The 17,266-nt window shown below is 34.5% G+C and overlaps 1 protein-coding gene and 1 non-coding gene across 3 annotated transcripts; both read left to right on the forward strand.

Moving 5' to 3' along the window:
- Positions 1–841: 841 nt before the first annotated feature.
- On the forward strand, positions 842–15,343 carry LOC110101242 (glutamate--tRNA ligase, chloroplastic/mitochondrial). 2 transcript variants are annotated; one of them, XM_020829049.2, is made up of 13 exons: positions 842–1,146; positions 4,920–5,038; positions 5,994–6,115; positions 6,655–6,837; positions 6,990–7,108; positions 7,210–7,258; positions 7,491–7,592; positions 7,725–7,827; positions 7,923–7,986; positions 11,552–11,666; positions 12,839–12,939; positions 13,172–13,328; positions 14,922–15,343. In XM_020829049.2, exons 1-13 carry the CDS (start codon positions 899–901, stop codon positions 15,153–15,155), a joined length of 1,716 nt encoding a protein of 571 aa, XP_020684708.1. In that variant the 5' UTR covers positions 842–898; the 3' UTR covers positions 15,156–15,343. The 2 variants fall into 2 exon arrangements, with proteins under 2 accessions (XP_020684708.1, XP_020684709.1); XM_020829050.2 differs by lacking the exon at positions 14,922–15,343 and having other exon boundaries at positions 13,177–13,328.
- LOC114580734 lies at positions 12,381–12,507 on the forward strand. Its single transcript, XR_003702291.1, has one exon. It is a non-coding gene; the product is annotated as a U11 spliceosomal RNA (small nuclear RNA).
- Positions 15,344–17,266: the final 1,923 nt, after the last annotated feature.

Here is a 17,266-nt window from a genome sequence, read left to right on the forward strand (position 1 = left end):
CGTCACCGGACACTCGTCTGACTTGTATCCGACGTTGGACTTATGTCCATCGTTGGAATTCTACCTGACGTTGTCCTTCCGTTTTATGTCGTCAGACAACGGTCTTTATGACCTCCGTGGCTTGCCGACTACGGTCCTTCAAACTTTCGTCACTCGACGATTACAATCCTTGCAACTTACGTCGCCCACCGACTACAGTCCTTCCAATCTCCGTCGCCCGCCGACTATGACACTTCTGACCAAGCGAACACATCAACAATTATTCTTCTTATTTTCACCGTGAAACACACTCTATATGATATATATTTGTTACATCAAACTAAGTCCTTCCCTCCAATAAAGGATCTCATTTGTAATAAACTACAAATATTAGTTGATTAATTCAAACTGGGCTAGGCTCCGTGCTTTTCCTTCTTTTCAAGGGTTTTCAACATAAAAATCTCGGTGTCTCTTGTAAATAATGTACCACCTCTCTTTATCTGATTGCATGCTGGATGTTCGTACAAAACTAAAACGTTAAATTTTATACTTCTCTGCCGTCACAGATATTCCAGGATGCAACAAGTTTATATAAGGAATTAATCCATTTTTTATTTAAAGATAATTTTAATCATTCCAAACTTTAACTTATTATATTATTAAAATTAAATATTAATTTGTTTTTATTTATATTAAAAAAATTAAAATCGCTTAGAATTTGAATTGAGTCGATCAATGATTCCATCGACTTGCCTTAGAGATAATCGAAAATAATTATATTTATTTTGTTTTGGGAAAAATAATTAAATTTATAAGAAAACATTATTAAAATAAATGTTCCTATTTAAGTATTTTAGTAAAATCTATTGAAAATCGCTCGCGTTATCCCCTTCTCCAGCCCGCGAGCGATACTGAAAACATGGCGGGCCTAGCCGGATCGCCATGGCTTCGAATTAGGGTTTTGCCCGAGCTTCAGCCATTCTCCATCAGGCGATGTTTACTATTCAATCCCAGCCTCTCCCTTTTCCGTAGGAATATCTCCATGTTGGCCTCCGCTGCCGCCGGGCCTATCAATGGCGAGGTTCGAGTCAGATTTGCGCCGTCTCCCACCGGAAATCTACACGTCGGGGGAGCGAGAACCGCCCTTTTTAACTACCTATTCGCAAGGCGAGTCCTTTCCTCATGAATATTCCTAGTTTGTGCAATATTGTCTCTGTTAAATTTTCGGAACTTTAATGTAAGGTTGGTATTTCTGTGTTTTGGCTGAGATATGTTTTAATTTTATGAGCATTCTCCGTCAACAAAGTCCTACAAATGGATAAATTATTATTTCCTCGCTGAGAATTAACTCTTTAATTTCTAATGTAGTGCATGGAAAACTTAATCTCTTAAGAAGCTTTTTGTAACAGGTGACACTAAGGGGATGCATCTTTGACACATCATTTTTTTCTTCCTTATTTTTGTTGTGGGCTAGAATATTTGTGGTGGTAAAGTATCAGATTTCACGTCTTAGCGTTGAACGAGTATAAATTCACAAACAAAGAAAGAACATAAACATCATATTTTTTTACGTGAAAAGCCCTGAAGGAAAAAAAAAAAAAAATGGAGCCACACCCAATTCAAATGATTTCATTGAAGTTTGAATAGATTACATTACAAATGATCAGTTCGTCCTTGAGATTGAGGATGACCGGATTACAACAATCAACCTTTAGGTTGAAATCTTTGAACAAAAAGGGATATGACGGAAGTCCAACGACATTCGATGGACGGGCGAAAATCCCGCGTCAGTTGGTGGCCTTGCGAGAGTTCGCCGACAGTTAGTGGCCTGTCAGAAGTTCGACGTTAGTCCGGCGAAGGTCGACGATAGTCCGGCGAAGGTCGGTGGCCGGTGGTGGTCGAAGAGGAGTAATCTGGTAGCAATAAAATTTTGATTTTTCTTTCTTCCTTCTCTTTTTGTTTGGGTCCCACTCAATGAAGAATGAATGATTTATTTGTAATTTTTTTTTTGGAGTGTCATGGTTAGTAAATAGGGAGAAGATCAAGGGCATGATGGGTGTGTTTTGAATGGATGGTCGATATTGACTCCCTTGAGTGTGGACCATTTATCGAGTATTGAAGTGTCTTAATTACATCATAATTCAACAATCTTGGGCTCATTAGATTCGTCTCGTCAAGCCGCTTGATTTGACTATAAGCATGTCATGTTTGGCAATCGTTTGGTCGTCCATTTTATGGTTTGAACCTTCCAAATGCGCTTCATGTACTAATATAATTCTTGTAATTTTCTTGTTATTTACTGTAACACATCATGCGTCATTGACTTTGGACCATATTTAGAAATAAAAAGTCAATGATGGGGCAAGGATTTGTTGACCTCAGTATTTATTTTTCTGACCAACTCTATGCCATCTAGATTTTCCTAGGACTTCTCTCTTTGGTATCATGTAAATCCCAATCAAAGATTTTTTTTTGTCCGTTAGTTTCTCTCTTTTCTTTTCTCTCCAATCTATTCAACATTGGATCCAATATCCTTCAAGATTTAATGAGCATAAGCAATGCTAAAGGTCAATAATTAAGCCATGGAGTGACTTGCAAAGCTTTCCTTCCGAATAACCATAATAATAATAATAATAATTACTTTAGAGCAGATTTAGAATATGGAGGATTTTCTTTGACTGATGATCTAGAAAATCTTTAAGAGATTCCATCAAGCAATCCCTATTGTGAATTCATTCTGAGAGTGTAGTTCAACTATCTCTGGTGCTCCTCGTCGCTAAGTCTCTGTTTTATTTGCTTCAATGTCTCCTCCCATTATGATTCATGAGATACTAGGGAGAGTATTAGAGAAACTCATCGGCTATCGCTTTCGCTGTCTTGAAAAGCACCCATCTCAACCGACTAAAGCCTTATTGGTCGTGATTGTTGAGGTCCATCCTCCCACCAGATTCAAGTGCATGCGTTAGACTCCTATAAAGGTAAGTTAGTCTCAATCGATGTCACCTGCCTTTAGTCCATCATTTCTCTAATTTTAATTAGTGCTGTTGTGAGATGAATATGGTTAATTAATTTTCATTTCTTAGATGTACTTGTTGAACATAGGAAATCTTAAAAGGAAAATTTTTCTAATTACAAAAAAAAAGTAAAGGGAACATATTAAACACTTATTTATTGATAAAAATTTCAATACACATGTTACTAGTTATCTTGCATTATATATAACTCAAACTTCATACATCATAGAAAAGGAAAGAAGAAAGACTATGCGGCAGTTGGATTGGGTTCATTGTCACAAGTTAAATTATTCCCCCTTAAAAAAACTCTTTAATCTTAAAATAATTTGTATCAGCTGATGAGGATATCGGACCATGGAGAGTCTACAAGAGAAGGGGCCGACGATCTACGGCCACGATCGCACCACTTTATTTTTGAGCTATCATTTGTATTAGATTTATTATTAGTACATGTGTATTTGATTTATTATCGCAGTTTTTTCGTTTTTATCCTCACTTGAGAGAGTAGTTGTTTGTGATCCTTAGAGGCACTTTTGTCTTTTATCTTGCTATTGTATTTTTGCTATTTAAAGCTCCCTCCTCTTCCTTTTGAGGGATAATGATTATCATAAAGAAAATTTTCTTGAACTTTTTGAAAAGTTTTAGATGAATAATTCTCTCATGGAAAATTAGGTTTCTTACATTTATTCTCCTGTTCTTCTCATCTTTTTAAAAGGAAAAAAAAAAGAATCATGGAATATATGTACACCCATATTCATTTGGGCGGGTTGATAAAGTCAAATTTTAAGCTTAACTGAGTTCTATAACTTAGTAATTTTGAACTTGCTTAACTCGCCAAGACTAGAAGTCGTCTAAGGCCAGGAGTTACCTGCTGCCCCTAATCATCTTGGAATGAGACTTAAAAAGTTGCGAAAATTGAAAAATCCTATTGATACCTTAGAAGTGAAACATTAAAATTGCCTATGGAACTCGAGAAGTTGCATGCTTGACAAAACTGTTTTTCTGGGAGATATTGCATTTTTGTCTAGGGTAGTTGCCTGTCAAGTCAATATTTTTGCTAGAAGTCTTTAAGAGTTCTCTTAGGGAACTCACCAATGGTACTCTCGCCTTCTTGCAACTTGCTCATAGTTATCTCTTAGTGGACAATTGAGAGCCTGACTAACCTGCAACAAGAGCGGCTAATTTGAGACAATTCATGTATTTTTATTGTTATTTATTGTAGCCTTGTCTTATGCCATTGACTTTGGTCCCTGCTTATAAATTAGTCACCCCCAGTCTTGGGTACAACTTGTCATATTATCTCATTTTGTACTTTTCTAGCCATCTCAAACCTCAATAATTTCTTAAGGTTTTCTCTTGAGAATTTTGAAATTCCCAATGAAGCAAAGAGATTGTTTGACTGGTAGTTTCAATTTCTTCTTTTCCCTCTTTAGTCTATTCAAGTTTAGTCTATACTTGTAGTAAGGTCTTGGTGTGGCTCTACGAACAACATTAGATCCAACAATTTTGATTTATTTTATTAGAGCGACTTGTCATATTAAATGGAGCATCACAATCATGTATGCAAATATTTTAGATAATTGCTTTTTTGCGTACTTTCAAACTTCTACCATTCAAGTAGACCGCATAGTTTGTTATGAATAATCCAAATACTCAATGCTGCTATTGATATGCTTGGTACTTGATTCGAACATGATTTAGAATTTCAGAAAAATGTACTCTCTATTGTAACATAAAAAGTATTACAAATAAGAATCATAGAGGGAGATGCTCCATATTGACAATTTCTTTGTTTACTAATAGTTGATTTGAAAGTTTACATTTTTAGTGCCGGTTAGCTTTTGAATTCCAAACTCAAGACATTATTTAGAAATTTGTGCCTTTTACCAAAATAAGCTCTTACAATAATGAATGATTATTCTTCAGGTCTAATGGTGGGAAATTTATTCTTCGAATTGAAGACACGGACTTGGAAAGATCTACAAAAGAATCAGAGGAAGCAATGCTAAATGATCTTATGTGGCTTGGTCTTGATTGGGATGAAGGTTGGATTTCCAGAGACATTCTATTTCTTGACGATTTTCTCATCTCCTTGTTCTTGCAAAATATTTGTTCTTTAAATATTCTCTTTTCCTGTACAGCTGTTCCAATATTTTATGAATTTATGATCTTTTATGATCAGTTTTTAAGAAAAGAACTAAATTTCTCTATTTTTAGTTCTGAATGCCTGCTTCATTATTTCTGGGATGGTCATATGTAGAGGGTTATAGTGTTGGAAATTGAGGCAATATTTTCCGTACGCTTGTACTGATAGATTTATAGTAGTTGATATTAGTCAAAGCATCCAGTACTTTTCTTCTATTCCCTAGTGTTATTAAGCACGTTGAAGCTCAATAGCGCTTGAAATTATTTTGTTGTCATAAATGTTTTATGACCGCTATTGCTGTTCTATTTTATGTTTGTGATCATGGGAACCATCGGTTTGCAGAAAAGCAGTAGAAGTTACATTTTTTTTTTTCCATGGTTGTAAATTTTCTCCATCAGATCTCTTGAAATTATGCTCCTTTTCCATGCTTCATTTGTTAAGGACATTGATGAACCACGTCTTTTATGAACTTTGAGTTCACCTTTTTATGAACTTGGCCACAAATCTTGTGTAATTTTTATTTTAGCACAGGTTACTTTAACTATTTTTCTTTTGTAAAAAGCAATGTTAGCTCTCAACATGTGAGAGCAATCATAAATTTATATTTCATGAATGATACATCTCCAGCAACGATGGCCGGTGCCATGCTTATATATATCTGAATCAAATAAGTAACATTGAGTTCTAAAGACACATCTTTTAGATATTTTGTGGCAAACATTTTAGTTTTTATGATTATCAAATTCAAATGCTTCAACTTTTTCTTAGAACTTCTTGGCATCCAAGAAAACTATTCGTTTGAGCCAAGTTTTTGCATGAGAAGTAATTTGAGCAAGTTATTTTAACTATCGTAGGTCCTGGAGTTGGTGGAGAGTATGGCCCCTACCGTCAATCAGAACGAACTTCACTTTATAAGCAATATGCGGAGAATTTGTTGAACTCTGGTCATGTCTACAGATGTTTTTGCTCTAATGAGGTTGGCATTTCATTTTCTTTTTGTTTGTTATACGATTTTTTACAAAACTTAGATGTTAATCCTGTTATGTAATAACTTTTTTTATTTAAATAGAATCCCAAACCATATTCATTCTGCGTCTGCCTTTTTGTTTTATTTATTTCCTGTATCTATAAAGGAGGCTTCAAATTGCTGTGTGGTTATTCATTAACTAACATTGATACAATGGCCTCTGAGATGGACGGTTTATATTATTATGTAAGACCGTCGAAGTTGTGAGAAAGTTTGAGATTTGGGATTGCTTTGCTTCTCCCATTTCTATCATTTCTTGTTTTGCCGCTTCTTTCTTTAGATCTTTTCTATTTCCAGTCTGATGATTCACACACACTGTTATTGCTTTGGATCTGATTCTGAATCCCTACGTCTCAATTATCATTTGAAACTAGGATACTAAAGTGTCTTAAAGTTAAACTTAAAGGTTGATATATTAATTGATCTCTTTTCATCATGGTTTTGGTCAATCGAGGGAGATTTCAAAACTGCTATCTTTTTATCTCCAGGAATTAGAGAAAATGAAGGAACGTGCACAGCAATTGCTGTTGCCACCAGTATATACAGGGAAATGGGCGACTGCTTCAGATAGAGAAATTCAGGAAGAGCTGGGAAAGATGACACCTTACACATACCGGTTTCGTGTACCGAAGGAAGGGATCTTGAAAATTAATGACCTTATTCGTGGTGAAGTAAGATGTAGAGATTTGTTGAATCACTTGTTCCTTAGCTAAAATATTATAAATTATCATTTTGTCATTGTGGCGCATCTCAGATCCTAGTCATTTAAAGAAATGAATCATTTTTTTTAATGCTATCTAATTAATCTGATAGTTTCATGAAGGTGAGCTGGAGCCTAGATACGCTTGGTGATTTCGTGATTTTGAGAAGTAATGGTCAACCTGTTTATAATTTTTGTGTCACGGTTGATGATGCCACTATGCGTGTATCACATGTTATAAGGTAAGCATACCCTCCATTTAAAAATTTTTCAATGCATATCTGTTTTTTTTCCAGATTAAAATATGGTTTCAGGGCTTATATGTTTATTATGTTTTCTTTAGAGCTGAGGAACATCTTCCAAATACTTTACGGCAAGCTCTTATTTACCAGGCATTGCTCTTCTAAATTCTCAGTGGTCTTTCTTTTTTGTTTCCCATATAAAACCCTTGTCTGGTTCCATTTATATTAAGGCTTCATTTGGGACAACTTTTTTACTTCTTCTTAAAACAACTTTCTAGTACAAAAGTTGAAATTTTTGTACTTGAAAACTGCTTTAAGAAGCAGTAAAAAAGCTGTCTCAAACGAAGCCTAAATCTTATATATGTTTTTTGTCCTGTCTCAGGCACTAGGATTCACCATGCCTTCATTTGCACATGTTTCATTAATTCTTGCCCCAGATAGAAGTAAACTTTCAAAGCGACATGGTGCAACTTCAGTGGGACAGGTGGGCAGTTCTCTTCGTTATGTTTTTGGACTAATATATTAAAAATTGTGCTGCCCTTTTTGAAGTATCAATATTTGTTGCTGCTAATTGTTCATTTGTGAAGCTATGCACTTTTTGGCTGCTTTATAACAGTTTAGGGTGATGGGCTATTTACCTAAAGCAATGGTTAACTATCTAGCACTTCTAGGCTGGGGTGATGGAACAGACAATGAATTTTTTACCATGGATCAGCTAGGTCAGTTTTTAGTTGAGATGTTCTTTATGTTGCATTCAAGAAACAGCATGTTTTTTGTTAGGTCCTCATCTTACTCGAGTCTATTTCATTAATAGTTGAAAAGTTTTCCATCAGTCGTGTTAATAAGAGTGGAGCAGTGTTTGATTCTACAAAGTTAAGGTAAGAGTATTGAAGGTTGTTATCTTAAATCACAATTAATTATAGAATTTGCGTGCTTCTATTGCTTAATCCTTTTGAAAGATTTTGTTTTTCTGTGTTAATTATGCTTATGATGGACTTCTTATCTACATGATAATTGTATTCCATGTTCCTTAGACACTCTTCTTTTCATTCAATTATAATTTATCATGTTCTGTTAATTAGGCTACTTTATCCTTGATTAGACATGTATGTGATTGTGGAATGTTGATAAAAACGCATGAAGGCTTACATGCTGGAGTTTTCTTGTTGTCTCAGCAGTAGCTTACATTCTAGTGGAACCAGTTAAACTATTTGATCTGAAATGGCTTGAAAATGCAGCTTGTTGGTCATCCAACTCCTGTTTGATGAATGATCTTCTAATCAATTTTGGAAAGAGATTGATAAATTATTATAATATATACTTGATGAAGAAATGATATTTATTGGATGTTATTTAAATAGGTGTATATGTTCTAGCAGGATGAGCTATGGGAGGATCTATGATGCACAGACACGGACACGAATACGACATGACACAGACACGGGACATGTCAATTATTGAAAATATAGGATACGAACATGGGTTGGGAATGATATTATAATATTTTATATTTTGAAAGTAGTGTATAAAAATTGAATAAATATAATGTTACAAATAATTTAGAAATAACTAGTCATGTAACTAGAAATTGTGCTTAAAATGATTAATATCATGATGCTGAGAGTTGGACATTGATGACGTGTATCAAACATCGAGAGAGGAGACAATAGTGCTGTTGAGACTTGAGAGTTTGGCATCATGCTATGCAGTAAGTATTGGGCGTCAATGTCAAGAGAGTATTTGTCGTCGATGTTGAGAGGGCATTGGTTTTCGATGTTAAGTCGACGTCGAACAAAGATGAGCTGTCAAGTTGTGGGTGTAAAAATTGCTAGCGTCGAGCATCAATGTCAAGACAGTATTAGACTTTGATGTTGAGATGACTTTGAAATATCGATGTTGAGATGACATCGAGTATTGTTTTGAAACCAAAGTTGCGACCAACCAAAGAAAATGAAAATGAGAATATTTGATGAATGGGGTATTGAGTGCAGACGATTGATTTGGTGTTGTGGATATACAATAAGAAATTTAGTTTAAAATTTTAAATGAATAAAAATTTTAAAATACAAGAAATTATATTTAAAAAATCTATAAATTATTTAAGATGCGTGTCAGACACGTGTGTCCAATTTGTATTTAATATTTTTTTAATCGGACACATTTTCGGTGTGTCAAAACGTGTCATAGGCATTGATGCAGGACTTGTCGGATACGTGCCGGACATTGCATAGCTCTTTTAGAAGAAGTGTCAGTGCATCATAAGGGAGGATTCATTGTGGTTTATGAACAAGATTGAGAAATCAGAGAAACTATAGTGGATTTTGATGTAATTTATGACCTTGCTATTGCAAACTCATATTTGAAGAAATGAGAAGAACACTTAGCTTCTTACAAAGTGGAGCCTCCAAATTATAAATATAATTCTTTTTATTTAAAAGTAAATATTTTTTTTATTTTGCAAAGATTGTAAGGCGATTCTTGTAGAGAGCATGATCACACAACATTGAGTAGACATTGAGTAGTGCTTATGGATGATTATCTTAAAAGTATAAATAAATCAATAAAAAAATATGCGTCTCCAACCAAAATTCTTAGCTAGTGTTGCAAATTAGGCCTCCATTTCAAGTGCTTGCACTCTTAGTATGGGTCTCCAACCAAAATTCTTAAGTGAAGGCTCCGACCTATCAAAACTCATAGTCAAGTTTGTGCCCTAACCCATGTAGGCTGGACCTCAAAACTAATTGTCAAGATCAAATCTTGATCGTCTGTTCGTCTGTCGTAGCTATAAACCTTGGACATCAGCATAAAACACGACCATAGGGACGTTATCAGTTTGTCTCTAAGGCTCTAGGTTGCCAAACCCTTAAGCAAGCCAAGGCTTTCTTATCAAACTAAAACTAACCTACCCGTAGCCTCAAGTTACTTGGAAGCTCGTTGAATGAGATAATTTATGGTTGCTAATAAGGTTGCCTTCAGATCATGTCCAAAGCTCTGTGATAATTATAAGAAAGCAGACTATGGATGATGGAACTATGGGAACGATGGAATTCTTTACAGTGTTGCTTTCCAAACTATTAATTGTGTTGCTTGCACCATGTCAATTTAATTTGTGTTGCTAAGCTCTTGGTTAGATGTTCTCTTATTTAAAAGAAGTGATTAGTAATTGGAGCTTTAATTGAGCTTATTTGAAACGCCAAACTGAAATTAATAAAACTCTTATCTTAGTGTGAAAATCTGAGTATTAATTATCTTTTGCAATTTGAGACTATCTATTTGATTATTTATAATAAATAAAAATTTGGCCTTGCTGTAAATAGTTTTCCTTATTCTCTCTTCTTTTAAGTTCTCTTATTGATTTGAAAGCATGATTAATTTTAATCAGAATTGATGTAATCAGATTTTTTAATAAGTGCATGAATTTCAAAGTACTTGAATTTATAATCATTATTATACCATTAAAAGTGAAACATAATGTTAAGTGTTGCAAAGATGAGGATGCTCAGGTGGATGCGTGGCTTTACTCTTAGAAGCAGGATACGAAACGAGTATATACGTGAAAAGGTTGGAGTAGCTACAGTGGAAGATAAGATTAGAGAGAGTAGACTTAGATGGTTTGGTCACATAAAATGGCTGCCTTATGATGACCTGGTTAGGAAAGTAGATGTATTAGATTTGTCTTATGTTAAGAAAGGTAAGGGTAGAACTAAAAAGACTTGGTTAAAAAATATTAGAAATGTCCTCTTCTTATTAGTTTTAAATGTGAATTTTGACTCTTAACATGATACAATGGAGAAAAATGATTCATTTAGCTGATCCCACGTAGTGGGAATGGATAAAGGCTTGGTGTTGTCGTTATTATAGTCGGCTACTTGGCTTTTTCATATGAACCACTTTTTATTGTATTTTTGCTTTCCATCGCAGTTAACAAATAATTGTTATATGTTAAGATTTGTGACATGCAAAATTTGCAACTTTGTTGAATGAGTTTCTGCTTTTCGTATTGTAACTTGCATTAGAAATTTTAGACTAAAACGCATGCATCAATAGTGCATGTAATTTTCCCTAGAGTTTCAGCAAATACATGGATTCAGTTTGAATTCTCCAGCGTGCTAGATGAATTCATGATTCAAAATGCAGCGTAATAATGACTACTTTCTTAACATCATTTTACATCTCTCCTGAATATTGTATTACCCGCATTTGTGTATCTTGGCTCATGATCTTAAGGAATTTTCTATCATTAAAACTTTTGAAATAGCTTTTTATTTCTAAGGCTTCATTTGGGATGACTTTCTATTGCTTTTTAAAGCAGAGTTTTAGTAAAAAATTAAAAAAATTGAACTAAAATTTGTTTTAAGAAGCAGTAAGAAAGCCAATCCCAAATGAAGCTTAAATCAATCAATCTGTTTTCTAGTCATGATGAACTTTTGCTCTTTGGACTAGATGGATGAATGGTCAGCACTTAAGAGCTCTTCCATCTGAAGAGCTGAGTCAGATTTTGGGGGAAAGATGGAAGAGCATGGGCTTGCTCGTAGATTCAGGAGGCATGTTCGTGAAGGTAATTTTTTTTAATTATTTTAATTTTCAGTTGATGTCAGCATGCATTTTTTTCTTTAGTTTATGAAGTCTTACCAAGTGAAATTTCTTCTAATTGAGTGATATGAAATTTATGGACCTCTTTTGTGCGTTCCGCATGGGTGTAGCATCTACCCAATCAGATATATTGCACTTTTATGCTATAAACCAAATTTTCATTCAAAAATGATGGGTTGAAATGTTTCCTTAGACATGTATGTCTAATGCATTAGCCATAATCAATCTATTATGAGCTTGATTGTGCATTTGATGGCCTGAGACCAAATAATGTCTTTCTATACAATAACTATTCAAAGTTCGGTAAAAAAAGGTCGTTTGGCTATGTATGCCACGCACATCTTTTAATTGATGGATGTTGTATGGTTATCAAAACATATGGCCCTGTCATAATTTATGGATGTTATAGGGTTGACTTGCTTGGCTAACCCTCAACAACAACAACAACATCAAGCCTTTATCCCACTACGTGGGGTCGGCTACATGAATCCTTTTTCTCCATTGTGTCCTATTAAAAGTCAAATTCTCGTTTAAATCTAATAAAGAAAGGTCATTCCTAATATTTTCTAACCAAGTCTTTTTAGGTCTACCCCTACCTTTCTTAACATAAGTCAAATCTAATACATCTGCTCTCCTAACCGGGTCATCGGAAGGCACAATAACTATTCAAAGTTTGGTAAAAAAGGGTCGGTTGGCTATGTATGCCACACACATCTTTTAATTGATGGACGTTGTATGGTTATCAAGACATATGGGCCGACATAATTTATGGATGTTATAGGGTTGACTTGCTTGGCTAATCCTTGGTTAAAAAAAAAAAAACTCAAAGTTTGGCATAGTCTGTGCTTCTTGTAAGGGGTAAAAATGTTAAGCCGAGCTTTGCTGGTCTGAATGTGTGCACGTTTGAAGAAGGGCCATATTTTCTTAACATTTTCATATTTTAACTGCTTGGTTGTGTACCTTAGAAATTGAATTGTGCACAATGAATGGTTAATTTACCATTGACATTGAATCTAAGGGATAACAATTTTTTAATCCTTCCAACTGCCTTTGATTTTTCTTTTTTCCAACCTGAAATACGTCTTACATTGTACTTGGAACATACTATAATACTACTACCACATAATCTATGGTCAGGAAGCAACTGAACTGTTAAAGGATGGAATTGATTTGGTTACAGATGCTGATGCAGTTCTTTCGAACTTACTGTCTTATCCACTGGAATCTACTTTAGCAAGGTAATTTGTGATGATCATAGACTAAGGCTTCGTTTGGGACGGCTTTCTTACTGCTTCTTAAAGAAGCTTTCTAGCACAAAAAATAAAATGTTTATTCTAGAAAACTGCTTTACGAAGCAGTAAGAAAGCCATCCCAAACAAAGCCTAAATTCTACACCCAAACCTCAACCTCCTATTCGTGCAATCAAAATAAAACTTGTATTACTAACCGGATTTCATGTTTGACCTTCAGTGCAGAATGCAAACCCGTTGTTGAAGACAAGTTGTTTGATTTGGCAACAAGCTTGCTTTCTGCTTATGACAGCGGTGAGCTGCTTGAAGCCCTCAAGGCTGGTCCCATAGGCTGGCAAAACTGGGTAAAAAATTTTGGCAAGCAATTGAAACGCAAGGTCAGTAAATTTGGACAATGTTTGTTTCAAATTGATTTATCTTTAAGCTTTCTTATTGGTTAGCCACACCATCCACTAGAATTTGTTCCTTGTTAATGTATTTACGCCTCCAAATATGAATTTTTTTATGCATACAAAAATTTTTATTGGAAGGTTGATACTTTCACTGTGTCAATTTTGACTCGGATGTCACACGAGCTATATGCTCGGTTCAACTTATACAATTTAAGGCTTCGTTTGGGATGACTTTTTTAATGCTTCTTAAAGCATCTTTTTAATATAAAAATTAAAATTTTGTATTTAAAAAACTGCTTTAAGAAACAAAATAAAAAAGCCGTCCCAAACGAAAAGCCTAAATGTCTCTTTTTTTAATAGCCTCATTCTAGAATTTGTAAGCTATTTTATCACTTAGTGGCGAATCTTATGTAGTAATGAGCTATAACCTTCTTAGAAGTTCATAAGGCTTTTAATAACTAGGAATGGACATCAAAAGAAGATTCAAGAGGTTTTAGTAGTGAAAATCTAAATGTTTCCAAATGCTTTTGTCGAAGCTGACAAAGAGGATGCAGGGCTTGTTAAGAGCCCCTCCTAGTGGTTGTCAAGTTGTGTCGTCCGTTATTAAATTTTTTGTCCAAAGAGCTCAATCATACAAGAATAAAAAGTAAAATGAAATATAATGTAAAAGGAATGCAATTTATTTGAAAATTTAGAGTTATTTGAATGAGTGTAAAACAAATGCTGGTGATTATTTTTTTATTTGGTTTGGAGTAAAATAAATGCAAGACAAAGCTTGATGAATATGGTGGCTGGCAGTTGTTGCGATAGCGAATAGTAGAGGAGGTCGTTAGGGTGGGGTTGTCATGGCCGGCGGGAGCGGCGGAGTCAGTTTGTATTTGTATTTAGAATTTGTTGAAAATGCAGTTTTGAATACAACAAAAAATAAACACCGAAGTGAATTTGAATTTCATCAAAATTTAACTATGTATTCTTTTTTCATCAATTCAAACATTTTTTAGAAATTTTATTTTGGTTCAGTCAAGTTGACCTACATCCACTTCATGGAGTTCTTCTCTCTGAAGCCCTTACAAGAACCACTTCCCCCTTTCCTCGATGCTGCAGAGTAGCCAAAACCCTTTCAACTTCCCCAGTGCGGCGGAGTAATTGAATCCCTTTCATCTTTCCCAATGCGTTAGAGTAGTCGAATCCCTTTCACCTTTCCAAGTGAAGTGAAGTTACTGGTGGCACTCACTTTTATCAAACCAAACCGACCCTTAAGTACTGAAATTTATAATCGGCCTAAGCCATTATTTTGGCCTGGCAGGATGTATTAGATGTCTTTATTTCTTCAAAAACACATGCTTATGCTTCATTAAAGAAGCTTTCAGTACAGGCTTATCGTAAAGATACGTGATTAAACAAACAAAACAAGATAGTCTATTACTACTTTCAGGGAAGCCAAATTGTTAGAAATAATTAATTCCCCGCCATGTTAAGCATTATTGTTCTGTCACCGCGACGTTGAAGCAGCCTTAATTAATTTCCTTAAGTCTATCTACCTACGCTAAAACTCTCATGTTTGTACTTTTTGTGCAGGGAAAGTCTCTCTTCATGCCTCTTCGATTATTGCTTACAGGAAAACTTCATGGTCCTGAAATGGGTGGCAGTATTATTCTAATATATAAAGCTGGGATTTGTGGTGTAATCAGTCCACAAGCAAGTTTTAAAACATTAGATGAAAGGTTCAAAATGCTGAGGGAAATCGCCTGGGAAGCATATAACGTTGAGAAACAATCCGGTGCAGATTCTGTTGCCACTCTATCTCATTAATCAGTGAACAGTTTTTGGTTGAGAGCTTGTAATAGACCAGGCTGAATCATTTGTACTCTTTTAGATTGAATGAAAAATGATTGGAATTAAATGATACAAAACTGTTTTGTTGCGCCAAAATATGCGCAGATCTATGTTGATATTTGTTTTGATCAGAAAAGAATTTATACGGCCGGTCCCAGTAAAGATATATATTTGATTGTTGTAGAGCTTAAAATACATTCTTACTCTGTTCTTCGGTCATCAAGTGAACTGAAAGCCGCCCATGGCGGCGGCTGCCTCGCTACCCTGCGGCGGGCTGATGGCAACCCAAAGCAAGGAGATGGTGGAAGTGGTTGGAGGCTTTGATAAACGCTCCAAGATCAAAATCTCAAAGGGGTTAGGTTCAGTGGCATAGGCTGTAAATATTTGAAGGTTTTATAGCCTTTGAATTTTAATTCATATTCTGGGGTTAGAGACCTCAGAATAGGCTCAAAATTGGAGGGTAACCTCTAGAGACATGACTTATTACTTTGAAAGTGATAGACCCTGAATCAGAGGCCATTTGACTGGGTTTTGAAATGTTTGAATGAAAAGGGTCTTTAGGACAAGACCTTAGGACTTTGGATTTGAGTTTGGATTTCTGGATTTGGAATGGATTTCAAGTTTGAATGATCAATATTATGGTATCCAAATCATTTACAATCATGTGGTGATTGTTAATGAATGGATAGGGTCAAAGCTAGATTAAAGGTAGAATCAAAGTCTAAGTTAAATTTTGGATTCTCAAGTGGATTGAATCAAAGTTTGGATGTTTTTGAAATTTTAATTAATTGGGATTTGAGTTGAATGAAGTTTGAGATTTAAATTGATCAAAGGTTGAAGTTGATCAAAAGGTAGAAATTGATTTGAAGTTGGAGTTGATCAAAGATAGGGATTGATTTGAGTCTAAATTAACCCTAAGATCTAAAGGGGTTTTAGGATCTAGGATCTAAGGGAACCCTAGGCTCTAGAGTAGGCCCTAAGGTCTGGCTCTAGGGAAGGATCCTAAAGTCTAGAGTGGATCTTAGGGTCTAGAATTAATCTGGAGTTTGGAAGGGCCTTAGTGACCTCATACCAAAAATGAGGTCAACAATCATCTCATGTAAAGATCGGGTGGTACAATATGATTAGTCCTATCATCTAGTATGATCTGACTAGATCAATTAATCTAAATTTGATCAATTAATTATAGTATTATCTTATCCAGGATTTGATTATTGTGTATAATATAATATCTATCATATTGTATGATTAATACAAATTTTAAATTTTAAAATATTGCCTAAATTATAATTGGCGATTAAGATCATGATTTTAGCTGATCATCATGTATAATTTGGATCATAGATATGATGAATTCAATTAGCTTTAATTATGGCAATTAGTCATTATAATGATTTTTTGAATAGTTAATCATACAATACGATATATATCATATAGTATAATTAGTTCAAAAAGTTATGATTCTAATTTTCCCTTTATCTCACTCCCCTGTGTGTGTGTGTGTTTGATCACCAAGTTTAACATCCACCAAATATATGACTTTGACTCAAGAAATATAGAAATATAGACTCTTAATGACACTTAACCCTATTCTACCTAGTCTTGAGTTGATCACTTTGCACAGTGTATGGTGGACCTAAAATATTAATACACAAGAACAAATATGCAATAATAACAATAACATGAGATAACATAGTAGAGAACCCAATAATATTTGTTATCATCAAAATCATAAGACCTTGTTCCAGAATTGCAACATTTTGATCTTAAATAAAAGTTTTTAAAGACTAATTCACACCCCCCTCTTGTTGTGTCATAATAACTTTTAGTAGGTATAAGAGTAAGGTTCTCTCCTTCTTAGCTTTAACACCTTGAGTAGATCCACATTAAACACTTTCGAAATAATAATATCTCAAAAGGGTATTATATCAACCAAAAATGGCTATATTTTACCTTTTAAAATTATGATTGGAGTCAAAGTATAAATTCATTTTACTAAATGATACTTAGAAGATCATGATATAGTGTAATTAAATGCAAAATGCCTTAGCTATTTTTCTATGCTTTAAAATTTGAAGATTACATAC

The sequence above is a fragment of the Dendrobium catenatum genome, unplaced genomic scaffold (assembly GCF_001605985.2).
Source record: "Dendrobium catenatum unplaced genomic scaffold, ASM160598v2 fragScaff_scaffold_1220, whole genome shotgun sequence".
In the NCBI taxonomy this organism is placed as follows: domain Eukaryota; kingdom Viridiplantae; phylum Streptophyta; class Magnoliopsida; order Asparagales; family Orchidaceae; genus Dendrobium; species Dendrobium catenatum.